The sequence below is a fragment of the Sitophilus oryzae genome, unplaced genomic scaffold (genome assembly GCF_002938485.1).
Source record: "Sitophilus oryzae breed Bouriz unplaced genomic scaffold, Soryzae_2.0 scaffold_1184_pilon_pilon, whole genome shotgun sequence".
In the NCBI taxonomy this organism is placed as follows: Eukaryota; Metazoa; Arthropoda; class Insecta; order Coleoptera; family Curculionidae; genus Sitophilus; species Sitophilus oryzae.
Genome location: NW_022145820.1, coordinates 2,675,284 through 2,703,184, shown reverse-complemented (window position 1 = coordinate 2,703,184; position 27,901 = coordinate 2,675,284). Strand labels below are relative to the sequence as shown.

The window sequence follows — 27,901 nt, the reverse complement described above, 5'->3', positions numbered from 1 at the left end:
TCATACCCCATCCCTCTTTGACGCCTTTTTTCATCACAGTAGTGTACAACAGAAAATGCATAAAAATAGATAAAAAATAATAGAAATATTCATACTTGACGTATTCTAGATATGTCTGATTAAAATATAACTAAGTAAAATGTTAATTAAATACGTTATCAGAATATTCGGATCCATGATACATGTTAATCTGGACAAATATTGTTGTCATATATGCAGGTATTATTTTGCAATCTATACTAATATATAAAATCCTTAAGTGACTGACATACTGATTAATCACGATCCTGCTCAAACTACTCAACGTAAGAAGCTCAATTTTGGCATACAGGTTGATTCTATGGTGTAGAGGTTCGATAAGAAGGAATTTTTCGAAATTCCAGTTCCAAGAGGGTGAAACCACCCCTCAAATATTACAATAATTTTATTTAAAAAACGGTCAAGTTTCCGAAAAAACGCTTAAACACGTATATTTTATTTTGTTCTTTTACATATTTTAAGATTTTTTAAAAATGTATACAGGGTGTTTCGAAAAATCTGGCCATTGATTAATCACGATCCTGCTTAAAGCGCTTGACGTAAAAAGCTGATTTTTGGAAAACAGATTGACTTTAGGGTGTAGAAGTTCGGTAAGAAGGGATTTTTCGAAACTCGAATTCTAAGGGGGTGAAATTATCCCTCAAATATTAAAATATTTTTTATTTAAAAACCGGTGAGTTTTTCGGAAAAACTCTTAAACACGTATGTTTTGTTTTGTTGTTTTACATATTTTAAGATTTTTTATAAATTTATACAGGGTGTTTCATAAAATATGACCATTGAGTAATCATGATTCTGCTTAAAATGCTTGACGTTTAAAGCTGATTTTTGGCAAACGGATTGACTGTGGGGTGTAGAGGTTCGATCAGGAGGGGTTTCTCGAATCTCAAATTCCAAGAGGGTGAAAACGCCCCTCAAATATTACAATATTTGTTATTTAAAAAACGGTCAGTCTTTCGGGAAAACGCTTCGACAAGCATAATTTATTTGGTTTTTTTACATATTTTGAAATTTTTTAAAAAATCATACAGGGTGTTCCAAAAAGTTTGGTAATTTCTTAACCACGATTCTGCTTAAACTGCTTGACTTAAAAAGCTTATTTTTGGCAAACGGATTTTTCGAAAGTCAAATTCCAACGAGATGAAACTACCCCTCAAATATTACCAAGTTATATAATAATATCGCCATATTGTTTTTCCTCATGCTGACATAAATGTGAGAAAATTTTATCCAGTTTGTATGTTAATGCAAATTCTTGCTTTGCTTTAGATAGATAGATAGATATTTCTTTATTTATTTCCAATGTTTACAATAAAAACACATAAAATAGCGCGGGTACACGCTAGTCCTTTATATTTAATTTCCTTCTTCATTCGTGTAAAAATACCTAGCCAGTTTTACATAAAACGTTAAATGCCGAACAATTATTTTGCTACTTTTTCGGACTAATAAAATGGACTCTTAAACCACATTTCTTGATCCTAAACCATATAAAACAAGGCATTTATTACCTAAATGAAAATCTACTAATTAGTAAGAAAAATTAAATGTTCGTTTCGGATATGGCTAATCGCTCTTATTAAAAAATGTGTTATCGCTCACTCCTACTAAATATCTAGTTAATATTTTGTATAAGCACTATCTTAACCGAAGATAAGATTAAATTGAATGAAACTCGTCAATATGGTTTTAACTGCGGTATGGCAGCGAATTTTAGCGTTCGGCCAAGTATTGTTGTGCAAAGTTGGTTAACAAAATGAGCGTAAGTCTCGCATTTAAGTTCTGTACAATGTAAAATACAGTTTATTTCCATATAAAAATATCCACATTCAATGTCAAACACGCCATTGTTTATTTATTACATTAATTATATTATCAGTAGGATAACTGGTTATACGACGTAAAATGTGTTATATTTCTAATATTATTCTTTCTCGAGTACTGTAAACATTACTGTTATTACAAATTTTTCTTTTGACTCTAACTAAACCGTGAATTATTTCATTACTTTTAACATATTGATATTATTGTAAAAAAATATCAATATGTTAAAAGTAATCAAATATGTTTGTGTATTTTTAGAATACTTATCACACTGGTGTCAACTATATTTGGTCAACCCCAGGAATACTTCAAATAGCTGAAGGGGTAAGTATTAAAAAAGTGCTAATAATTCAGATGATTTCTTTTTAAAAATACGTTGGCTTTTAGTGTAATTTTTTTTCCATTTTGCGTTTTCCTACAACGTTAATTGCTCATACAGGGCAAACCAAAATCAAAAGAAACATACCTATCAATTTGCACAATTGATTCATTCACCTAGCAAAAAGTACAATGGTGCATTAATATACAGGTCTATTGTATTTCAAAATATTGACAACCTGTGTTTTTTTTAAGTTAAATTTTTAAGAGATGTTTAATTTGCAATTCTACTGATACTAATTAGACTATGTTTTCTTGTTAACTGCTTCAGAAACACAAAAGTTTCGGAATTAACTGATATAAGCAGGATTGTATTATTTCAAAACTGCCTGACCCTACTAACTTCTTACTTCTTGAATTAGGAGTCTTTTTGTTAATCTTGGGGTACGAATAACTGTTTGGCCAAATGTTCTGAAATGATCAAGTCGATTAAACAGTTGTTATCATTTGTTCTTTATATTTTTGTTTACACTTTGATTCAAGCATTTTCTATACATTTCAATATCTTTCTATATTTGACTTGGAGCACAGCTGGGAGGCTGCAATTTCTTCTAAGTGTTGACAGGCCAACTTCCCAAGGCATGAAAATAAGTTTGTTTTTCTAATTTGACATGTGATATTTTGCATTTTTTATGGATATTTGTTATTATTGCTATGTTTATTTGACAAAACAGATATAATTCACATTATTTTTATTTTCTGTTTTTGTTAGGAATTAAATTAACATAGGGTATAAAAATATTCGACTTCAGTGTCAGTTATAGGACATATTGCAGGATACGAGTGGAAATGGCCATTAATTGTCCGTTGTTTTCCGAAAATAAATCAAATAGTATATTGTTTTATTAGGAGTAAAAATGACACTTTTTGTGGTGAGGTTGTACGTTTAGCGAGTCCCACATAAATAGGGTTACCAGACGTCCGGATTAAAGGCTGATTCATGGTACACTGTGACGGGCCGGGGCCGTGCGACGGTGAAGGCACGGCCAAACATTGTCAAATGTTATTTATACTTATGCATTCATGCTAAGCCGAGCACGGGCCGAACTTCGCCGGAACGCGTCCGTGCCCCGTCCGAGAAATGTCGGTGTACATTTTTCCTCGGATCCGCTACGGTCCGGCCCCGTTGCGGCAAACATAAATGAGTCGCCCGGGCTAAATACTTCGTTCGTCTACGGGCCTATAGCGACTGTTTTCTAGCCGCACCCAACTTTTAGCGCCACATTATAAACTAAAAATGTACCACTTTGGTACAATTTTTTAAAGCACAACAAAATACATCTGCAAATGACTTTAACCGGTTTGGTCGCTGTGAATTTCTTCATAAATTTCTACATAAAAAACTTCCTGGAGAAAGACACAAATCGAGACGAAAAACATGAAATAGAAATTCAGAAAACCCAATTATAAGTATGTATAGGTTGAAGAAATCTAAGTAATTCTAATACTACACACAATACTTGGAAAACTTAAATTTTATTAAAAAAAAACGCAAATATAGAAGCATGTTAGAAAAAGTAAATTTTCAAGTTTTTTCTTTGGGTTATTTAATATAGGCAACGCTATGGACATTACAACGTTTATAATACGTCGTTAATTAATGCGGATTATCTCCGAATGGTATCGGTAAGCGCGTTTAATGCAATATCAACGACAATAATTATTAAATATCTATTCATTTTCGGTGCGCGTGGGAAATCATTATTGTACCAAATTATCCTGGATTTGAAAATGTAGTACCACTGTCCGGCCGAATTAAAAGTATCAAATTAACATGGGGTATAAAATATTCGACTTCAGTGTCAGTTATGGGACATATTGATGGGATACGAGTGGAAATGGCCATTAATTGTCCGTTGTTTTCCCGAAAATAAATCAAAATAGTATATTGTTTTATTAGGAGTAAAAATGACACTTTTTGTGGCGATGTTGTACGTTTAGCGAGTCCCACATAAATAGGGTTACCAGACGTCCGGATTAATCCGGATTGTGTCCGGGCGGATTTTTCATAAGCGTCCGGATTTTAATGCTCCATTAAGAAATATCGTAATATTGCAAAATAATATATTAGTTTTAATAAACTTAGTTACTTAAAAAAATCGTCGATAAATTCAGCAGTTTAATTTCATTGTTTTTTGTTATTTTTGAAACGTCACAAAAGTATTGATTTTTGCGTAATGATTGACAACATAAAAAAGTCATTTTAACGCCTAAGCCTAAAAATAAAGCACTTTACAAGCAAGCATAAAAGTACGAAAATATATTATTAAAAAATCAAACTTTAATGAAAATGTAAAACACCTATTTTTATGAAAACTATTAATATATGAAATAAAAAAGTTTTACTAATGCTTTTTAAAATTTAATTGAGATCTTATATTCAGGTCGGCGATATTTTGTGTTCTTTCATACCTAATTTTTACTTTTATTTATTTTTTAGTTGCTCAATATTATATTAATAGTGTCATCCACCGTTATCGATGCATCGTTCAGAGCCAACTTTCTTTGTGGAATTGCCATATTCGCAGTACTGTCAGTTATAGTGTTACTGGGTGTCAATATAACTGGAGTTCCCGCCAAATCTGACGTTCCATGGTTCTGGATTCAGTTCTTTTGTGCCGTAAATTTGGTTCTGTTGTACTCGATCAGTTCGACGCTAGTTATTATTCAACTAACTAAAGGATCTATTATTACTGGGGTAAGACAATAAATTATATTCTTAAATTCGTGTATTAATACAAGGTGTGCGTCGGGCATCTGCAGCTCCTAGAATAATGCAAACCTAAAGTACAGAATATCTAGCTACGCATTTCAGAAGCCTCGTTACATGTATAAAATCTGTGTAAAAGGAGACAGGCTTTAAAAGTCTGTTTCCCAAATCAGACATTTTGATGTGGTAGCTAGCTACATAATAGAGGGCAATTTAAATTTCCTTTTAAAACAGTTTTCTACATAAACAAAATTTAAAAGAATTTATGCAGTGTTGCCATTTTGATTCATTTCGAGATACTCCCCTGATAAAAAATATATCTAATTTGCAGCCATCATTAAAACATATTAAAATACAAGAAATGTGCTGTTTTTCAAAAGTATGCCATGTTAGTTGGAATATAAATCTTACTTAAGCTAACCAACAATCTGAAATCCTGACGTTTATTAGGTATAATTGAATTAGGTGGTCATTGTAATTACATTGCTATAAATATGGTAAGTATTGTTCTACTATTATGATACCACTTCCTGACGTTCGATTGTGTTCATACCAGGTTCATATTGTATAATCGGGAAAAAACGGCGTTAGCGATAGCTATGAAATGAATATCACTGTCATTTTATATGTAAATTTATATGGGAAATGTCACGTTTTTTTTAGAAGCATATCAAGTGATACCATAATATAGTACTATATTACGATACATGGCGTTCGATTGGGCTTAAACTTGGTATACTATATCTTCAGTGACATTGTAATATCATGGTACCATGGAGCATATAAAGTGGTACCTTCTATAGTACTATATTTGATGACATAGCAATATTAGGTACATGGCGGCAATAGGGCTTAAACTTGGTATACTACGTATTTTCGGTGACATTGTAATATGATGGTACTATGATGCATATCATCTGGTACCATAATATAGTACCATATTATGTACATGGCGTTCGATTGGGCTTAAATTTGGGATACTACGTATCTTCGGTGATATTGTAATATTATGGTACCATGGAGCATAAAAGAGGTACCATATTACGATACCATTTCCTGGCGTTCGATTGGACTTAAACTTGTTATACTACGTATCTTCGGTTACATTGTAATATGATGGTACTATGATGCATATAAAGTGGTACCTTAATATAGTACCATATTTCAATACCATTTCGTGGCGTTCGATTGAGCTCATATTTGATATATACTTGCGTATTTTTGATGACATGCATTATGGTACCATGAAACATACCAACTGGTACCATAATATAGTACTATATTACGTACATGGCGTTCGATTGGGCTTAAACTTGAGATGCTACGTATTTTCGGTGACATTGTAATATGATGGTACTATGATGAGATGCTACTGTATTTTCGGTGACATTGTAATATGATGGTACTATGATATATAAAGTGGTACCTTAATATAGTACCATATTACGATACCATTTCCTGGCGTTCGATTGGGCTCAAACTTGGTATACTACGTATCTTCGGTTACATTGTAATATGATTGAACTATGATGTATATAAAGTGGTACCTTAATATAGTACCATATTACGATACCATTTCATGGCTGTTCGATTGTTCTTAAATTTGGTATACTACGGATCTTCGGTGACATTGCAATATTATGGTACCTTAAAGTATATATCGAGTGGTACCATAATATAGTACACTATTATGATATCATTTCCTAGAGTTCGATTGGGCCCAAATTTTGGTATACTTGCGTTTCTTTATAAAGATTTGTTTAATTAATAATAATTTTAATTTATTTTACGAATTTTAATTTATTGTTCGATGTCGTGACAGCAACTTTTATGCCGAACTAATATATTAATAATTGTACCTGTGTCACTTTTAAAATCTACCTAGGTCTATATAAATAACGTGGCAAACAGAAGAAATTTGTTATTATAGTATTTTTTTAGTCAGTTAACATTTTTTGTAAATTGCATTTTTAATAAATTATTTCCATTATTATTAAACTTATATTTCATTGCTAACGTTCCAGCATTTTATTATAGTATTTTTTAGTCAGTTAACATTTTTGTACTGCATTTTAATAAATTATTTCCATTATTATTAAACTTATATTTCATTACTAACGTTCCAGCATTAATAAATATCACTATCAATCGCCCTGTATATTATTAATTTTAAAGGTAATTAAAGGTATTTTCTTAGTTAACATTATAAGGTATAGTGTATATTAAAAATGTATATGTTTTGTAATAATATACTTAAAACTATTTTAATAGCCAAAGGAATAATTAATATAAGTGTATCTGACAAGAAAAGAAGAATAGAAAGAAACACGTACTGCATTATACACAATAAAAAGAATGGGATGCCAATTCAAGTCTTTTTGAATCTGGCAACTGTGCATATTTAGCCGAGCTATAAGGCTGTCGACGAGCCGTCGATCCAAAACCGAAAGTTCAAAATTTCTAATTATATTCTGATTATGATATTGTCGCGCCATCTAGTATTCTATTTTGTGCAAGTTTAGCTCTTTCATTTCCGAGTATTTTTCTGTTGCGTAGCTAGATATTCTGTGCCCAAAGTGTATGTACTAGGATGCATTTCAGGAAAATATTTTAACTTCTGTGCGAGAGTGGATCGGGATGATTTTTCAAATGGAACACAGCACAAATTTATAAGCTAGCTCAAATTTATTGCATTTTTGGTTTCCTTTTATATCATTTTGCATAATCCTGATAGGTAATAAATATATGAGTAAATGGGGTTTTGATCGTTTCAGTTTTAATGGAACACAGCACAAATTTATAGCTAGCTCAAATTTATTGCATTTTTGGTTTCCTTTTTATATCATTTTACATAATCCTGATAGGTAATAAATATATGAGTAAATAAGTTTTTTGATCGTTTCAGAGATATTAATAAATAAAAAATATAAATTTTTCAGCCTTTGTTAAAAAAAAATATCAAACATACAAGAAATGTGCTGAAATCAAAAGTATACTGGGTGTTTGCTTTAATATTAGTCTACTTAACCTAACCAACTGTCCTGAAATCAAACTATATTAGGTATTTACTTTAGATGGTCTGTACTTACTTTGCTATAAATATGGAAATCATAAATCATACAGGATGTTCAAAATTCTACGCCAAACTTTCTAAAATATACGAGGCATGTTTTTTAAGTAAGTACCGTTTTGGAATTAAAAAAAAACATGCAAAGATATCGCAATAATTTTATTTTTACATGAAAGCCTGTACCTTAATCTACTTTTCTACATAATTTCCGTGAATATTGAGGCACTTGTCATAATGTGGCACCAGTTTTCAATACCCTCCTCATAAAATTCTGCCGCCTGACTGGTTAACCACTGTATCACAACTGTTTTGACTTCGTTATCGTCTGAAGACGCTGACCCATGAGTGTTTCTTCAAGTGCAGGAATGAAATGGTAGTCACTGGGCGGCAGATCAGCTGTTATCGTCTTGAAGACGCTGACCGCCCAGGTGTTTCTTCAAGTGCAGGAATAAATGGTAGTCACTGGGCGGCAGATCAGAGCTGTATGGAGAGGATGATCTAGAGTTTCCCATTTAAAAGATTTGATGAGATCTTTGGTCCGATTAGCCACATGTGGACGGGCATTGTCATGCAGCAAAACAATATCCTTAGTCAACTTGCCACGTCTTTGTTTTGGATTGCATCGGCGCAGATTGTTCAATGTCTCACAATAAGATGCTGCATTGATTGTCTCATTACGAGGCAGAAACTTCACTAGCAATACCTTTTCTGTCCCCAAAAACTGTGCACATGATTTTCGGGCAGAAATTGTTTGCTTAAACTTCCCCTGTTTTGGGTGATGATGAATGTCGCCATTCCATGGACTGTTGTTTCGATTCTTGTGTGACGTAGGCCACCCATGTTTCGTCACCAGTAACAATTTTGTCTAAAAATCTTCACCTTCATTGTGGTACTGCTCAAAGGAAAGTCAATGCACTGCCACCCTAAACGTTGGGTTTTGTGCAAATCCGTCAACATTTTCGGAACCCAACGTGAACACAATTTCCGGTAATTCAAGTTCTCGGTCACAATGCGATACAAAAACACTACGAGAACATTGAGGAAAGTAGTCGCACAATGATGAAATTGTAAAGCGTCTGTTTTCTTTCACTTTCGTCCACTTTCGCACTTTCAAATCTTCATTAACGACCGAAGGACGCCCACTCCGTTCTTCATCATGCACATTTGTGCGGCCATCTTTAAATGCTCTCACCCATTTCCTTACCATTCCATCACTCATAATGTTTTGTCCGTAAACTTCACAGATCTCACGATGAATATCGATCGGTTATACGCCTTTAGCACTAAGAAATCGTATGACAGCCCGTACTTCATAATCGGCGGGGCTCACGATTGTCGGAGGCATCTTAAACACTCAATAAACAACGTATACAATGAAGAATCAGACTGTACTGGCGTCTGTGCATAGACAAGAAATGTAGGTAACCAGTGCGCATGCGCAGAACGCCGACCGTAGCGCTGCAGCGGCGGAATCGCAAAACGGTACTTACTTAAAAAACATGCCTCGTATTATTATTTAATGACGGAGAATATTAAAAAATGAAATTTTTTTGTATTTAGAGTATTTCAAAATTTTTAACGGTTAAAAAATAATATACATTAAAAAAAATATATTATTATATATTTATATACCGGGTGTTGCATCGTCGGACGGGACATAGGAAATCCCATGTAAATTTTAATGGGGGGTCAATTATTGGCTTCCCTAAATATTTTAGAGAATAATTCTATTTAGGTTTATTGAAGAGCACAAAAACCCACATTTCAAAAGAATAACTTTAGATATTTTTGATTAGCTCGTTTACGAGTTATCGCCGATTTCTTTTTAAATATTTCTCCTTTTTATGGCCACAAATCAGTTCTAACAGAAAAGCACGCCGTCCAAGCCTTTCCAAACTATTTGAGTTACTTCAGGGTACACTAACGAGATGGCGCTTCCTATGCGAATGGAAATATATTACGTTATAATGATTTTATCGACATTCGTCATTTTACCCGCTTCGTCAACTTACCCCACTTTCCCCTACAAATTAATATGAATTAAAGTAAAATAAAGTAATCAATTACTAGGTTAATTATAGTATTATTACAATATTCAATAACTTATTAATTTAGGTACTATTAAATGACAACTTCATTTGACAGTTATCTTTTACCTTGACACACTTTGACTGGTGCTAATAAGTAAATACAGGGCCATAAGAAAGGTGAAATATTTAAAAAGAAATCGGCAATAACTCGTAAACGGGCTAATCAAAAATATCTAAAGTTATTCTTTTGAATGTGGGTTTTAGTGCTCTTCAATAAACCTAAATAGAATTATTCTCTAAAATAATTAGGGAAGTCAATAGTTGACCCCATTAAAAGTTACTTGGGATTTCCTATGTCCCGCTCGACGATGCAACACCCGGTATACAAAGAAAAAATATTTTATATTTTAGAACGTTTGGCGTAGAATATTGGACATCCTGTAATGATCATGATCATTATCGCTCTAATAATAATAATAACTATAATCTACTAAAAGGAGTTATACATACAGGGTCAATAAAAAACTTGAGAATTTTGTTTAAGTGCAAACCTAAAGTATGTACCAGGATATATTTCAGGAAAATATTTTAACTTCTATAGGGTGGCTCAAAAAAGTGTGAGTGGACCAGGATGATATTTTTTTAAATGGAACACCCTGTATATTATTACATTTTTGGCTTTCTTTCAGATCACTTTACATAACCCTGTATATAAAAACTGATAACCAAGCAATGAATAATTATTCTTTTTTAATTTTAGATATTAGGATACATAACACTGAGTGTTTACGTTCTGGACGCCATCGAGAAATTTAACCTTGCCCGAACTCCTAGGTCAAGAATCGTCTGGACCGTTCCCAATATGCCAGAATTAACTTAAAGTAAAACATATGCACACTGTATTCTTGTTATTCTAATTATTAAGTCTATCTCGAAAGTAATTTATTGACACTATGTGATTCTGAGTTTTATCAGTTAAATAAACGTTTTTTATATGTAAAAAATACGCGTTTTATATTATGAGTGTGATAGTTATGACTGAGTGCAGTATATTGACAATGATAATATTCTTAATTATCCGGTATATACAGAGGTAACACCGTGCAAAGTCGACACTTTCTATTTTAATACGATCAATGTCAGTGTCACGGAAATGCAAAATTTTATTTTTTTATGTGAACCTTGGAACTTATAATAGTGAATATCACCGGCTGAACTGTACTAATGTAAGCGCAAAATTGTATAGTTAGGTTAGGTAAGTACTATATCATTGTTTATGTTTGATTTAAAGTCAAGTTTTGTATATCTGTATTGTTAACAATTTTCCAAATATGTTTTTAGATAAATTCGGGAGATAATGGCTGAAAATCAATCCAGATTTAAGTAAGATGCTTCCTTTTTTAATAAGATTTATGTAGATATAGTCCGGTCAATCTAGAAATTCGAAGGTACATAAATTTACAAGCTGAAATTGTTTAAAACATAATTAAAAATGACATTTTAAAATTCCGAATCATTCCGGTGCCTGGAAAAAACATTATTTGAGGTCAAACGTGAAAAATCTGGAAAAAAATTGTTTTTTTCGCTATTTTCAGCAGAACGGTAAGCTTTATCATAAAATCGCTTCAGACCGAAATTATAGACCATAAAATTCTCTATAAAAAATGTATCAATACTGTTGTTCCTTAGAGCCACTGTTTCTGAGATATAACGAGTTGTAACAAAGAGTTGTAATCGTCATAATATGCACACGTTTCCACGCCACCTATAAGGTTGTGAAAGTGTAGTTTTAGAATAAGGGTTTCCCCAATAGGCCTATTTCACATGTCTATTGTGATTCTGTTCAATTGAAAAGATATTAGTACGGATTGGAAATTATAAAAGCGATGGAAATAAAAAACTAAATAGATGTTTTTCTTTCATTTTCATTACATTAACACATAAAATGTAAAAATAATACCAAAACAATAATGCTGCAATAAAATGAGTTAAATTCAGAGAAGACAATTACTTAGATTACTAAAGGGAAAAATTTGCATCCCTTTTTCTTCACACTAAAGATATGTTCATATACAAACGAATTGCGAAATGCGAATATCGCAAAATAAGAGCGTCTTTTATTTACGTAGTTCATATAATAACGAAATTCGCAATGAATTCTAAGGATATTTGTGGTTTTAAACACATGTCGAAAATGTTTTGTCTCCAATTTGTCGTCGTCATTTTTATAAGTTTTTTTTGTATAATGGATGAAGCTAATTATTTTTGGCGTAGATGATAATTTATTGCTGTATATTTATTAATAAAGAACAACAAAAATAAAATACATATAACAATTGGAACATGTTATATATTTAAAAAGTGAAAACAAAATATATATATAACGCAATATAGTGTAATAAATATGAATTAATGATGAAAAAATTTAGAAACTACCATAGAATCAAAGATATTAGAGTAATTCATAGATGTCTATAACGGATTTCGATTCACGATGGTTTTGAAAATGTTCCAATAAAATTACCAGTTTGCAAAACATTGAACTTTGTACTACAAATTAAAAAAAAATAAATTAGACTGTAAAAAAATTAAGTACCTAATAATGATTATACAGGGTGCTACAAATACGAGGTACGAGCATTGGTATCTCGGTAACCGTAATAGATACAAACATGGTTAAATTGGGGGCAAAGTTGCGTATTGGGATATTCACCAAGATGCCATCAAAAAAGTTTTAAACATTTCAAGGATTGCTGAGTTTTTTGGAAAAAACTGATTTTTTTGAAAATTTATTTTATTTTGTCCTGTCGTTAGTTTTTAAAAAATCAAAAAACTAATTACACATTCTCATAGCCACTTTATTAGGGATATCTGATAGTATTTTTAGATTTTTAAATTAGCTGATAATTTGTGAGATACAGAGGCCAACTTAATTTGTTTAAATACGGACCTGCATTTTTTATTTTAAGTTTTGAAAGAACTCGGTCTCCTGAATACAATGATATGCTACACTTTATACTTTTTTTGTTTTGGGTACCTTAACAGCAACAAAACTATTTAATTACCTATTACATTGTATTTAAGATAATTTCAAGTCCGACTCTGGTTTCTAAAATTATTTAGTCTGATTATATTCATTGCAACAATATTGATCAGCGCTAATTAACATTGAATAAGGAATATCGAGCCAATTGGAAGATTGAAATAAATAATATCAAGGTCAGAAATATAAAGATATTATTTTTAACTTTTTTTATTGTGAATTTGAAATCTCAGTGTGCGATCTAATAATATGCATAATATTAAACGTAGTTATTATAAATTAATCAACTTCTACAAACTAGTTTCTAATGTTCTACGTGCTCGAAAGGGTTATCACCCTCCCTATTGCACAAACTTATTTTTCGTTCAATTTTATTTATAGCTCTTTGAACTTTCTTCTTATAGTTCCGAATGCATTTTGTACCTACTCTTTATCGTAAATGTTGAGATGAATTGATCTCACTTTTACAAATGACGTCAAGTAATGTGACCCCTTGGCGATAGACCCAGGAACCTCGCTGGTCATTAGAGTGCTCCACCATTTCCAATCCATCTTCCGGGAAAATGATGTGATTTTTTATATTATATTATATTTATATTAATTATTTTATATTACTTTATTGCATTTGATTTTCCGTATACAATGTTTTAGTCCACATTGTTAAGTTTGACAGCTTATCAATACTGTAACGATGAATAGATTAAATATTAAAAAAAAACAGAGCCGGACTTGAAATTAGTATAAATAAATTGTGTTCAAATATCAAAAAACAAATAAAATATTAATTATTATAGAATTATTTAATACTTTACTATCAGAATATAAACGAAAATAAAATAAAAAACTCTTTGACCTGACCCGGATTCGAACTCTGAATCATCGGTTCGTGGTCGGAAACTCTACGCACTGCTCTATGGAGACATGTTCGCTTTATATTCAATACTAGAATTTATAGGACTAAATTAATAAAACATATAGGATCATCTTTCGATGCGCAATAGTGAACGCAACGGGTATCGGCAGCCAGACGGGTCGCATGCTGTTCCAGAGAGCATAGTAAAAGATATATCAAAGAGCCAGACGTCTTAAAATACTGTCTCGAAAACGTTGCTAGCTCTTAGACTATAGGGTTCAGCTCGCTTTACTAAAATTTCTTCTTTGATAAATATTTATTAAAAACTTTCGACTTAACAACTTATTCGCTATAATTAAAGACTTGATTTGACTATATCAAATATTTTCTTTTAAGTTTATTACCAAAAGTTCTCAATGGAGGTATAGCTGGCATGATTGGAGTATCATGTACCTTTCCCTTGGATTTGGTTAAAACAAGGCTTCAAAAACAGAGTCCTGGACCGGATGGAAAGAAGATGTATAATAGTATGTAAGAAAATGTTATATTCATATAGTTAGTATTCATAGTCAAAAACATATAATAACTTTGGTTGCACATCATAATACCACCACCAGTTTTTTCCACTAGATCTCTAAATACATAATATGATGATAGTACATTAATATTAATAATAATATTAGCATACTTAGAAAATGAGCACACATTAATCTATACAAAAATTGACCATTAATTTCATATTCATCATGTGTATTTTTGTATTTGACTTAATAGAATGAATATCATGATGACATCTAATGGGACCGCAAAGATCTATTATATCTTAGTTATACAATTTATTCCCCAAAACCAACCTCTTGTTATTAGTGGTTATACATATACGAGGGCGATATGTTTGGAAGATCCGTTAAGGCAAACTTGTTTTGTTCAAGGTATTGCCTTTTACCGTCAAGTTTGCGACCTATTTTGCCTAAACATTTCCTTAATGATATGTAAGAAGTCAAATTCTAAGCTCCACCAGCTCCATGAGATTATTATCTACCTGTTCAGCTATTAGCCAGATTCGAATTGATTAGTATACAGCTTTTTCAGTACGCCAAATTCCCACTGAATCCCAGCTGAATAGCGCTGGAAACGCTGAACAATTTAGCCTGACTTGCAAAAACCACATGTCATGCACCGCACTGCTCCCACCAAGAGTGTGCCTGCACTTATTTTAGGGAAATAAAGACGTAATTGACCAAATAATAATAACATTGTCATACTAAGTTGGAACTAAGTACTGAATAGTTATGTTTAATTTTTTAGATTCGATGCATTTAGGAAAATTTACCGTGCAGAAGGTCTCAGAGGAATGTACCGCGGATCAGCTATACTCATTTGTTTGGTTACTCCAGAGAAGGCTATTAAACTGTCCGCAAATGACTTCTTTAGATATCACTTAAAAGACAAAAATAAGTATATATTTTTTGTCACATTTGGCGATATAAATGTTTTATTTGCATAAATATTTCAGCAAAATTTCGCCAAGTCGTCAAGCTTTAGCGGGAGCTCTTACTGGAGTCGTACAACTTATTGTAACCACACCTATGGAATTACTCAAGATTCAGTTACAAGACGCAGGGCGAGTGGCAGCAATGGACGCCAAGATTGGTAAATATCTAACAATCTAGCCACAAATATTTATAAATCCCGTATATTTAAAAGATATCTATACTAATATATAAAATCCTTAAGTGACTCACTGATTAATCATGATCCTGCGTAAACGTAAGAAGCTCAATTTTGGTATACAGGTTGATTCTAGGGTGTAGAGATTCGATAAGAAGGGATTTTTCGAAATTCCAGTTCCAAGGGGGTGAAACCACCCCTCAAATATTACAATATTTTTTATTTAAAAAACGGTCAAATTTTCAAAAAAACGCTTAAACACGTATATTTCATTTTGTTTTTTTTTTACATATTTTAAGATTTTTTTAAAATGTATACAGGGTGTTTCGAAAAATCTGGTCATTGATTAATCACGATCCTGCTTTAATGCGCTTGACGTAAAAAGCTGATTTTTGGAAAACGGATTGACTTTAGGGTGTAGAGGATAGATTACGATAAGAAGGGATTTTTTGAAACTCGAATTCTAAGGGGGTGAAACCACCCCTCAAATATTAGAATATTTTTTATTTAAAAACCGGTTTGGAAAAACTCGGAAACACGTATATTTTATTTTGTTGTTTTACATATTTTAAGATTTTTTAATATGGGGTGTTTCATAAAATATGACCATTGAGTAATCACGATTCTGCTTAAACTGCTTGACATTTGAAGCTGATTTTTGGCAAACGGATTGACTAAGGAGGGGTTTCTCGAATCTCAAATTCCGAGAGGGTGAAAACGCCCCTCAAATATTACAATATTTGTTATTTAAAAAACGGTTAGTTTTTCGGGAAAACGCTTGGACACGCATAATTTATTTACTTTTTTTACATATTTTGAAATTTTTTAAAAAATCATACATGGTGTTCCAAAAAGTTTTGTAATTGATTAACCCCGATTCTGCTTATACTGCTTGACGTAAAAGCTTATTTTTGGCAAACGGATTTTTCGAAAGTCAAATTCTAACGAGATGAAACTACCCCTCAAATGTTACCAAGTTATCTAATAATATCGCCATATTGTTTTTTCTCATGCTGACATAAATATGAGGAAATTTTATCCAGTTTGTATGTTAATGGAAATTCTTGCTTTGCTTTATCATCACCAATACAAATGATTAATTCGACGCGAACGAAGTCGCGGGTACACGGTAGTTTTTTTTATAAACATACTCGAAGTAAGATTTTTTGGCAAATCATTACTATACAGGGTGATTCACGGCCATGGCACGTTAGACGTTTATGGAGAACCGGTAATAGGATTTTTTGGAAAATTTGGATTTTTGCATAAAGGTACCTGCTCCATCTGTCTAAATTACTTTCAGCTTTACAGTTTTGCCGCTTCATACTAAAAGCGGTAGCATCTTTGTTATTTTAAATGGAACACCCGGTATATTATTATATTTTTCTAAACTACGTCCATATCTCAAAATTTTTCTAATATATACTAACCTATACAAGGATATCTCTAAGATATTTACTATATCCTTGGTGGATATCCTCAAAATATAATATATAGGATTGTGTTGTGTTATATGGGATATCCCTCATAATTATTTTCTTTTATCTTGTACTTATTAATGATTTTCACTATTTATTTTAGATCCTGTAACGGGTAAATCAATACTACCCAAAATTTCAGCCAGAGCCGTAGCCAAAGATCTTGTTCAGGACAGGGGGTTTCTTGGATTATACAAAGGACTATTTGCAACAATGGCAAGAGATGTCCCCTTTTGCGTAGTTTACTTTCCTCTTTTTGCATATTTGGATAAGTTTGGACCAAGAAAATTAGACGGATCAGGTAGGTATACAGGGTGGCGCCCCTCATACGACGCGGAGGCTCCAAGGAGCACGGTAGTTTATATCGAAATGAAGTTTGAGAGCATATGTAGGTTAATTGAAAGCATTTTACAAAAATATATGGAGTTATACAGGGCGTCCCCAAAAAAGTTACACATCAAAGTTGTGTTTTTTGTAATGGAACACCCAATATATTAAATGATTTTCGGATTATAGGAAAAAAAATACACGTGTGTTTTATTAAAGAAGCATATGCCGAAATTGTAAGGATTTTGACATATTTCAGATTTTGCGAAAATGAAGAGAAAATTTTAAATTTCAATAATAGCTGCTTATATTTTAATTTACCCTCTATAGTCTGATATTTAATTGCAATAAGTATTGTATGTTAAACCAAATTAAATTTGGCCAGAAAAGTTATACAACGGTGAGACCAAATTAATATGAAATATTCGTCACCTTTAAAAGGAAGTTACTCCTTTATTTTAAATGGAACACCCAGTATATTATTCCGTTGTTCATATATCTTCAAAATAATATCAAGGTTGCTTACCGCTCAGATAAAAATGTTTCTAGATATTTTAATCGGTGTACTTAAACAGCCGTTAAACGGTAGCCTACTAAAATGCCGTTAATAGATATTGTGACGTCGTTCATGTCGGCGGAAAGTAATGCCTGGCTATAAGCATTTTGCAAGAGCACCTGTGGCTCCATAGCTTGATCATGATCCACAAACATGATCACAAAAAACTCAAAGCACAATTTTTTGAATTATTACTACAACCAATAGCAGCCGCAGTTTGGCACTTATTTTTTGTCAATCCGTTTCTGTGCTGGGACGCAACGCTCGAACCTCGCAGGTCGACGGACGGAACTCAACTGAAACGCTCTGCAATCTGCCGATATTCGACAGATGGTAAATACTGGCAGAAAATATTTGGGAGAGTGCAACTACTGTTTTCCTTCTACTATGATTTCACTCAAATACGTTTAAATTACCTATACCGCGGCCTCCCCATAAGAGCAATGAGAGAATTTATGTCCCAGTATTGAAGGAGGACAGAAAATCGAGTCGAATGGTTTCAAGACATAGGTTCATCCTTGTTTAGTCAAACCTCCTACCGCACAAGGATAGACTTATGTAGGAAATGCATTGAAATTCTATAGCCATCCTTTAACATCGGGACAGGAATTTAAGCGGTACCCTCCGTATAGGTAATTTAAACGTATTTGATTTCACTCCACTAAACTTGCAACAACGCTGGTGTAAACATTTCTTGTATTTTCTTTCAGGTGACGCTGTATTTTATTGGTCGTTCATTTGTGGCCTCATGTCGGGATCGTTTAGCGCTTTAGTAGTTACTCCTTTTGACGTCATGAAAACTAGGATACAGACGGTTACAAAATCAGCCGCAGGAGATAAAAGTTATACAAGCATCAAATCTGCATTTTTGTAAGTCGTACATATATTATATTTTTAATACTGATGGTACACAGATATAATGAATAAGAGGGGGAGATAATCTGAATAAGCAGGGATCCCCCCTCTTGAGATATGATTAAAAAACGATTTGAGCATTGTCTAACTGGCCAAGACAAGACACTAAAAACATTAGATGATCAAATCTATTTTTCCAAGGCTCCTTGATTAAGAATTAGTGTTTTTAACATAGCCGTGGCACTCTAGATTGAATTTTAAAATACTATTTTTTATTAAACGAGAATGTCAAAAGTTGACATATGATATGTCATATTCTACTCAGAATGTCATTTTCTATCGAATAAAGTAAAAAAATTCCGAGGGTGCCATTTAAAAATCAAAAGTTGTAGCCATTTCCGGTGAAACAGGAAGTGACCACAAACAATTGAATATGTCAATTAATCCTTATTTATGTCATATACTAACATACCAAATCTTTATCTGGAAGAATAAAAAAAGTTACAGGGGTGAGCCACTTTTGAGACACACCCGGTATATCGTTTATCCCTTGTTTTTCAAATACAGGGTGATTAAATTCATAAATTGTTTTTGGACGTTTTTAGATGCAAAAAAAACACAACGGAGGAATTTTTGGATTTTTGGTCTAGTTTAAAATGTTATATTTTTTATTTTTAGCCCTATTTCCTTGAATTTTTTACCAACTTTTACCAAACTGCATATTAATATATCAACTTTAATTCCTAAACTTAGTTTATTATAAATTTAAATATTTGACTTATTATACAGGGTTAATCGAAGACTTGTTTTTTTACGAATATTCACAACTTCGACCATCTTCAACAAGATGAATGACTTTTGCACAATCTTCAACACTAAGAGCCATATTCAATTGTACATAAAAATAATCACCAAAAACCACCTCGTCATTATGAAGAATAACATCAAAAAGTAACGATAATTGAAAATGTTGCAAAATGTTTGTGGCAAGTTCATTTTTCTCTTAAAAACTAACCAAAGCATGTGTTGACATGAGTCGAAAAACAAAATATTCAGGAGACTTTCAGCAATCTTTCAGAGATATTCTGACCGAAAAATAATGTTTTAGGAAAATTTTCCAACGAAATTATTGCACAGGGTGTTTTAAAGTTAGCGTAAAATACAACCTCAATTAACCTTATAGAATAAGCCAAATACTAGAGTTTATAAAAAAGCTGAGTTTACGAATTAAAGTTGATAGATTTATACAGGTTGTTAATTTGTTTATTACTTGCGGCAAGAGCTTTATGGTTGAAATATGGCAACCTCGGCCCGCTCGTCGATAGACGACGCCGACGCGACGGCGCGGCGACGGGACGAGTCGGCAGAAAACCCTATAAGTGCATGCGTTCTCAATAGGCAATGTTGCCATTCTGTTCCCCTATAAGTAACTGTCCAGTTAACAACCTGCATACAGTTTGCTATAAAATTTATGAAAATGGGACTAAAAATAAAAAAAATTAACACTAAATTTGACGGAAAATATCTTGCGTTTTTTTTGCATCTAAGTGTATATTTTTATTATTAAATATTTATTTTATGAATTTTTGATTAATACCTTGATATTTTTAGTAATTACCTTGCCACAAAGTTATTGATATTTAGAAAAATTCGTGGGTATTAGGAAGGCTCAAAAGAAACAATTATATTTTGTGCGACGTTTCTCGACTTTATTGCTGCTTCTCCAGACACTAAACATTTAATTAAAAAATAAAAAAAAACAGTTAGTTTTATATTTAGTGCCTGTAAAAGCGACAATAAAGTCGCACAAAGATGTATAATAGTCCAGTAAATGAAGAAAATGTCTATACCTATGTGGCGGATTTATCTCTCCAAAAAATCCTTATATGGGTATTTCGCCACTGCAAGAAAATCTACAAAATAATACAGTTATTTTTTGTAAACACTTCTGCGTTAAACCCAAACGGAAACTACTTGTCAGAAGTTGGTTTACAGTTATACAAATTTGCCTAACAAAGAAAAAAAAATGCTTAACGTTTCGGAAAGTTTACCTCTTTCCGTCGTCGGAAGCAAAAAAAATACAAAGAATAAAGAAAAAAACTATTTAAAATATTTAAATTCAACTATTCGAGAACACTTTACTTTTTTAAAACATATACGTCTGCAAGAACCTTTCACGTTCTGTTGAAATGACATTATATCAAGTTAAGGGGTGCAAGGGGTATTGAAGCGATACATATAGCCTAGCTTACCCAAAAGTCAACCTCACCTTCACGTGGTGCACCCTGTTTACACAAACGAGGCTCTGACGTCCGAGTATAGGCGGTATAACCTTATACAACCCTCAGACCTACCATCTTCTGGGGAAAAGGAGTAATAAAATACACCAAATCAAAGAAGCGATTGCCATACATTACTAACATCTACAGATGCATGAGCAATACATTTATTTTTATTAGATTGTATTAAAAAAACCTCTTTTATTTTCCTTTTAGAGGCTATCGCTTCTTTCATTATAATTTTGGCGTCATTAAAATTTATTCTGTACCCTGCGTCCCATGAATGCTGACAAATCTTAGATTTGTCAAAACCTCCCTTTCATAAATAATCTTTATGTTTTTTAATTCTAATATTTAAGCGGATCGATCACGGTGGTACAATTTCAAAAAGTACACAATCCGCCTAAAAAGTTAAGATTGACGTATTTCGCCGAGACTTTTCGTGTCCTTATTTACTGGACTATAATAATTGTTTATTTTGAGCCTTTTCCCCAATACCCACGAATTTTTCTATTAATTACTGGAAACGATACCATTATATTATTGGTATTATTTAAGTATTCTTATTATGTTGTTGATATTATTTAAGTATTCTTATTTGTCTAGAGATATCCTGCAAACAGAGGGACCAACGGCATTCTTTAAAGGAGGCATATGTAGAATGACCGTTATAGCACCACTTTATGCCATTGTCCAAGGGGTATACTACTTGGGTGTTGCAGAAAAATTACTCGGCATCGAAAAGGATGTAAAACACATAAAAAAATAAAGATATTAAATTATTTTGTAGTTTTTTTTTCGAAAATGTTAAGTGTGCTCAAAATATTTATGTTTAACATTTAAATTATGGTGTGTTTTTTTTCTTTTCATGTTTTTGCTTATGGCGACGGAACAAGATTTAATAAATCATCATCATCATCATCATCATTTCCAGCTTATTCAACCATTTCGAATTATGGTGTAGTCTCCCTCACATAATTAGATACTCTCTTTGTAGTTGGGCCCATTGTTGTCTATTGTTGGCTATGTGGGCCCAAGATATCCCTGCCTGTTTACTAATATCATGGTCCCATCTCAGGTTCTGTCTTCTTCTATGCCTCTTAATTTCTCGTGGGTGCCAATGTAACGTTTGTGGTCCATCTATTGTCCGTCCTTCTTGCCAGGTGTCCTGTCCATTGGCACTTGAGGGATTTGACATTTATTACACTCTATTCTTTTACGGTCTCTCTTGGTTATTCCCAGCATATTTTGTTCCATTGAGCGTTGTGCGACTTGCAGTTTCGTTGTGATGTCCGTTTTAAGTGTCCAGGTTTCGCATGCATAGGTGATGACAGGTAGTACACATTGGTCGAATGTTCTCTTCTTTAGAGAAAGTGGTATTCTAGATTTGAATATGATTGAGTGTCTTCCATAAGTACTCCATGCCAACTTAATTCTTCTGTTGATTTCTGGTAGTATAGATCCTGATCTATTTTTAATCCTTTGTTGGTCCAATCCAGTTGCTCTAAACAGCTTTGGGGATATCGCGTCTTCCTGTCGCACTCCTTTGCCAGTTGGGAACTCTGGGGTTGTTTTGTATATCATTACTCTTGCTTTGGCTTCTTTGTATACCGGGTGGAAACATAAGAAATCCCATGCAAATTTTGAACTGTTCAAATATTGGCTCCCCTATTGATTTTACAGCAAAGTCGTAAATACATTTTTTAAAGGTTTATGATTTTGAGTAATTTAAAAAAGATCGCATCTATTTTTAAATTAAAATCCAACAGGTAAAAAACACCAGTCAAAATCTGACATACCTTAGGTTTGCAAACTATGATTTTGTTATTGTCAAAAGTAATTTAATATTCGGGAGAAACAAACCGAAACACGACGCAGACTAAGCTATTTCCTGCGTAGTATCATTTTATCATGCTCACTTTTTCTTTATGTGTATAACAATAAATTATTACTAGTACTGAATATTAAAAATTTTATTAAAATTAAGATACGTTTGAAAATGATGTTGAGAACTTAAGGTATGTCGGTTTTTGACTGGTATTTGATTGTTACCGATTCAGTTGTAATTTAAAAATCGTTTCAATTTTTTTTAAATTACTCAAAATCGGCTTGTGGTTCAAATTCGGCACGTGTGTTTATCAAACGTAGACCTTAAAGGCGGCCGCACATTTCCTACTATCGTTGGTAAAGATGTAGTTGGTAGGCCCTGAAACACTGGTATGACAGCTGGGCATCAGCGTCACAAAAAGGCAGTTGCATGTTGATAGAATTGGCGGGACCTCGTCCTATTACAAGAAGAAAAAGAAGGTATTTGTATTCAATTGACAATGTTTCTTAGTGGGAATAATCCTATTAGATCGGATAGATTGCAATAAATAAAAAAAAACATGTAAAATAAAGTAATATTATTACTCAAGAAGTTTATTTTATTAAAAACTAAATTTTACTTAATAATGTTTTACTTTTATTAAAAAATTAAACTTATAAATATAACAATGTTCGAGATATATTATAAATACAAGGTTTACTGAAATTAACGTACGACAAAGCAGAACTTCGTATGTTTAAATATGAGGTTACGCAAGTGGCACACACGGATGCTATTATTATAATACAGCATATTACAATTTCAAGCTTTCTGTTAAAAACACATTCAAAAAACTTGTCGCATTTTCCGGCATAAGCTTTGAATTCTTCCTTAAATTTCGTCTCGTAATATTTTGACAGATCTGCCGAGTACTCTTCGGAAAATTCACTCGATGGCCCGGCCCTGGGCATTAGGATATTTGTAATTGATTCTTCTTGCAGTTGCTCAATGTGCTTTTTTTGCAAGGACTGTAGTTTCATGTAAAAAAGGGGTGGTAATATAAACACTAGAGGTGCAGTGAGGCTACCTCCTATGAGAGACATAACTAGATCAAATCTAGGAACAGATTCGGCCAATACTATCGCCAATATAGTGAGAATAGTTCGTAAAATGCATCTTTTGCAGTTAAAATCTAAAACAATATAAAAATGCGTTAAAACATATTATATTAATAAATTTAATAATAAAAGAAGAATTTAAAATTATTATAAAAAAGAGTACACATTATTTTTAAGCTCCTTATATACGTAAACATTATTTAATTATGTTTAATTATAAGAAAATAATATATTAAAATTCCTTAATATCTCGTAAAACTATTGTGTTTAACTTTTTTCATAATTGGCGAGAATAAACTTTACCCTGTTGTTGTTGACCCACCCTGTAGATAAATAAATTACTTTCCTATATTAACTAATGGCCAACATGACCAAAATTATTGCATATATCGTTTAAAAATATACGGATAGGAATTTAAAGATTTTTACATAACTTTAATAATCTGTAATAAACATTTTTTTTGTTAAAATGGATATGGTAAACAATGTTTATCGTGCAGACCCAATATTATTACAAATTCTTGCACATTTCGATTTGTGGTCTCTTGGGTTTCAGTTTCAGAAGAAATTTGACCATTGATTTGGCCTTAAAATACCTAGGAACATTATTTCACAGTTTAATAGATTCAGAATAATAGCACTGTCTCAATTGGGCTACCAGGACGATAATGCTCCTGGAAGTGGTAGAAAGAGAGTTACTACTGCTGTGCAAGACCGTCAAATATCCCTAATTGCACGACGCAATCCCTTGCTGTCTAGTACTGCTAATAAAAATGAGTTAGCTCGCCTTGAAGAAGTAAATGTTTCAAGAAAGACCAGAGCAAGAAGACTCCATGATAGAAGATTACATTTAAGGAGGCCTCTACGTGTTCGGAAGCTGAATTTACAGCACAAAATTACGGGACTATACAATGGGCTGAGGATATGAGAGCAAATGGACCTAATTGGAATTTCGTCATGTTTAGTGATGAAACAAGAATAATAACTATGGTCTGAAAGCATCTGGAAGACGAGCACGCTTGAATGCAGCTCAACCCCGTGTCCCGTTTCAAGGGGGAAGCATTATGGTATGGGCAGGTATAAGGCACGGAGCTCGAACTTCTTTTGTTTTTATTAATGGCACAATGACAGGTGCCTCATATCTTAGAGACGTTTTAGAGCCTATTGTGCGTCCATTTCGAGAGGCAGTGAGGGATGAATTTGTTTACATGGACGATAATGCTCCTCCCTATTGCACTTTAGCGGTTCGCGAATTTTGTGAGGAACAGGGTATAAGAAAACTGTGGTGGCCACCGATATCTCCAGATATGAATGTGATCGAGCATACTTGGGACATGCCAAAACGCCATATTGCCAAAGGGAATGATCCCCCCCGGACCTTAAATGAATTGAAAATTTCTGCGCGCGAAACATGGGAAGCCATTCCTCAACATCTTCTGGACAACTTAATTGAGAGCATGCCACGTCGTCTCACAGCTTACATTGAGGCTCGAAGAGGCAATACAGACTATTAGTTGTGAGAAATAATTAAAATTGTTTTCAATATTTTCTGTTTAAAATGAAATTTCTTTTTGTTGATTTCTACTCATTATGAAATAAAATTATAATAACAGCCTAGTTGCACTTAGATTTTTAATTTTATATTAGTTAGTCGTGTAGTAAGCCAATATGTCCAAAAATATAAAAAGAATCATATTAGGTCTAAAATAAAATAAAAATATCATTATATGGCAATAATTTTGGCCGTGTGTGTATAGTTGTATATTAGTATAAGCTAAAAATGCATTATTTCAATACCTCTAGATATATTTAAACAATTCTCCATATGCTGATAGAGAGCATTATTGCTAACTACTGAAGTTAGACACAACTGCAATGCTACTAAAACAGCTGCAAAATGTAGTGGAATTGAAGTTGGCAATGTTTCCAGTAAGCTTGGACGAATAAAAGTTCCATATTTGTATGCACTTATAATAGTTATAACGGCAAACATTAACAGAGAAACTAAAAAATAAGTTTTAATTTAACAAATTTTCTTAATAGTCTTAAAGAATTATACCAAAAAATCCACAAAGTACTGCCAAAGGTAATTTAGATTTTTTCTTCATATCCATTTGTATTGTTAACACTACTGGATGGACATCAAATTGAAACGCAATTATTCCATAAGCAGTCATAATATATTTCCAAATTTCAACGGTAGAATTGTCTGTGACAGTTGAACTTTCTGGTGTAGTTCCAAACAGTATACACCAGCATATTAAGAGAAATACTAAAATTACTAAAACTACTGAGATGCTGCACAAGATCCTACAAGTAATATATTTTTAATACCTACTGCTTTTTATTAAAAAATAAATGATTACTTCATATCTTTTGGACTTCCCAACCATAACATAGGACATAGTAATACTCCTAAAATTATTATCCAATAGCAGAAGGATATGTCTGTATTTTGATTGCTTATTCTCAAACCCAAAAGTTCCAAGTTCTGTGATGCTGTAAGTATTAAATATAAATATTTATGAATTATTTTAGTTTGTTAATCATACCAACAATTAGGTTTGGAATTCCACCACTAAAAACAGTCAAGTCAACCAAAAAGTTAACAAAACGAGATAGATACTTTCCATAAGTAATTTCTGCTAAAGCAGAATAAGGATATCGGCTTTTCAATTTTATGTTTGGATTGATTTCTTGAGCTATATTCCAGGAACGGCCTAACAGGGAGGCTGTGTAAATTTGAACAGTACAAATAAGTAGAATTGTTGCAATTCCATAATATCCTTAAATATTTTCGATTATATATAAATTTAGATATAATGCAAGATAGACTTTACTTACCGCAGTCAATAATTGCCTTAGGTAAAGCGACTATGGGAAAGACTCCAAATATATCAACAATACATATTATAGCGAAAAATACAGACAATTTATTTGATGAATTATTATTGCTTTGTAATAAAAGTGTTCTTTCACTAAATTCCATTGTGTAGAATAAATATAAAACAAAATATAATATGTAAATGACGCATAGTATTTGAATCTGTTGAATGGTTTCTTGGTATTTTGTTTCAGATATTGAGTAACAGATCAAGTTTAACATTACAAAGGGTATGTTAAAAGTAGTTTAAAGGCTCGTTTGTTACAAAATATATTTTTTTCCATAGCAACTGTTAAAATTGCCTTAAATCTATCTAAAATAGTAGATAAAATAGTACTTTAACCGCAAGGGTAGATTAAATGATACTTTAACCGCGAGGATAGGTTAAAAACTTTATTTCTCCTCGCACGTTTTTTAATTGCTCCCATTTTTGAAAAATGTTTATTCCTTTTCATAAGTTATTCGGGATTTAAATGGAAGTAGTTTGGATATGGCGTTTGTCGCCTCAGCCTAAATATCTGTTGGTGATTTACTTATTTCGTTTTGAGCCATTTCTGGCTCCAATTCAATCAACAATCGACAAAAAGAGAATTAAAAAATATTGACTCAAAACTGACAACTAAAGAGACAGCTTTATTTATTTGTCAAATTACATAGAAACCAACGCCAACCCAGCACAATATTTTTTCTACTCGTAATAAATTCCTTGAAATAATAATTTCTGTATATTTTTTAAAACGTAAATAGCTATGCAAAAAATATAATTTTATGCACGACGATAAAATTGCATTATCGTCTCCCGAAATCACTCGCGATTTCATCGCTCGTGAATAAATACCATTTTATCGTCTTGATTGAAACCTTTCTGTTACCGTTGATTGAAAGAATTGGGAAGATACGGAACTTAATGGAAAAATTCGTGAACAAGGCTGATTTTATTTCCCCTTACGTCTGAATTGCTGTACGGTGGAGCCTCTAC

At 32.5% G+C, this 27,901-nt stretch overlaps 2 protein-coding genes across 4 annotated transcripts; one reads left to right on the top strand and one right to left on the bottom strand.

The window, feature by feature from the left end:
• Positions 1-1,688: 1,688 nt before the first annotated feature.
• Positions 1,689-21,896, top strand: LOC115891542 (mitochondrial glutamate carrier 1-like). 3 transcript variants are annotated; one of them, XM_030912027.1, is made up of 11 exons: positions 1,689-1,801; positions 2,122-2,187; positions 4,682-4,939; positions 10,812-11,306; positions 11,393-11,434; positions 14,344-14,478; positions 15,256-15,405; positions 15,464-15,600; positions 17,200-17,397; positions 18,690-18,849; positions 21,720-21,896. In XM_030912027.1, the coding sequence occupies exons 5-11, from the start codon at positions 11,409-11,411 to the stop codon at positions 21,880-21,882; spliced, it is 969 nt and encodes a 322-aa protein (XP_030767887.1). In that variant the 5' UTR covers positions 1,689-1,801; positions 2,122-2,187; positions 4,682-4,939; positions 10,812-11,306; positions 11,393-11,408; the 3' UTR covers positions 21,883-21,896. The 3 variants fall into 3 exon arrangements, with proteins under 3 accessions (XP_030767887.1, XP_030767888.1, XP_030767890.1); XM_030912028.1 differs by lacking the exon at positions 1,689-1,801 and adding an exon at positions 1,976-1,994; XM_030912030.1 differs by lacking the exons at positions 1,689-1,801; positions 2,122-2,187; positions 4,682-4,939; positions 10,812-11,306 and having other exon boundaries at positions 11,425-11,499.
• Positions 21,897-23,594: 1,698 nt separating this feature from the next.
• On the bottom strand, positions 23,595-27,027 carry LOC115891541 (amino acid transporter AVT1I). Its single transcript, XM_030912026.1, has 6 exons — positions 26,883-27,027; positions 26,591-26,824; positions 26,405-26,537; positions 26,098-26,348; positions 25,836-26,042; positions 23,595-24,112 (listed from the first exon to the last, which is right to left on the bottom strand). The coding sequence occupies exons 1-6, from the start codon at positions 27,025-27,027 to the stop codon at positions 23,595-23,597; spliced, it is 1,488 nt and encodes a 495-aa protein (XP_030767886.1).
• Between the last annotated feature and the right edge of the window lie 874 nt (positions 27,028-27,901).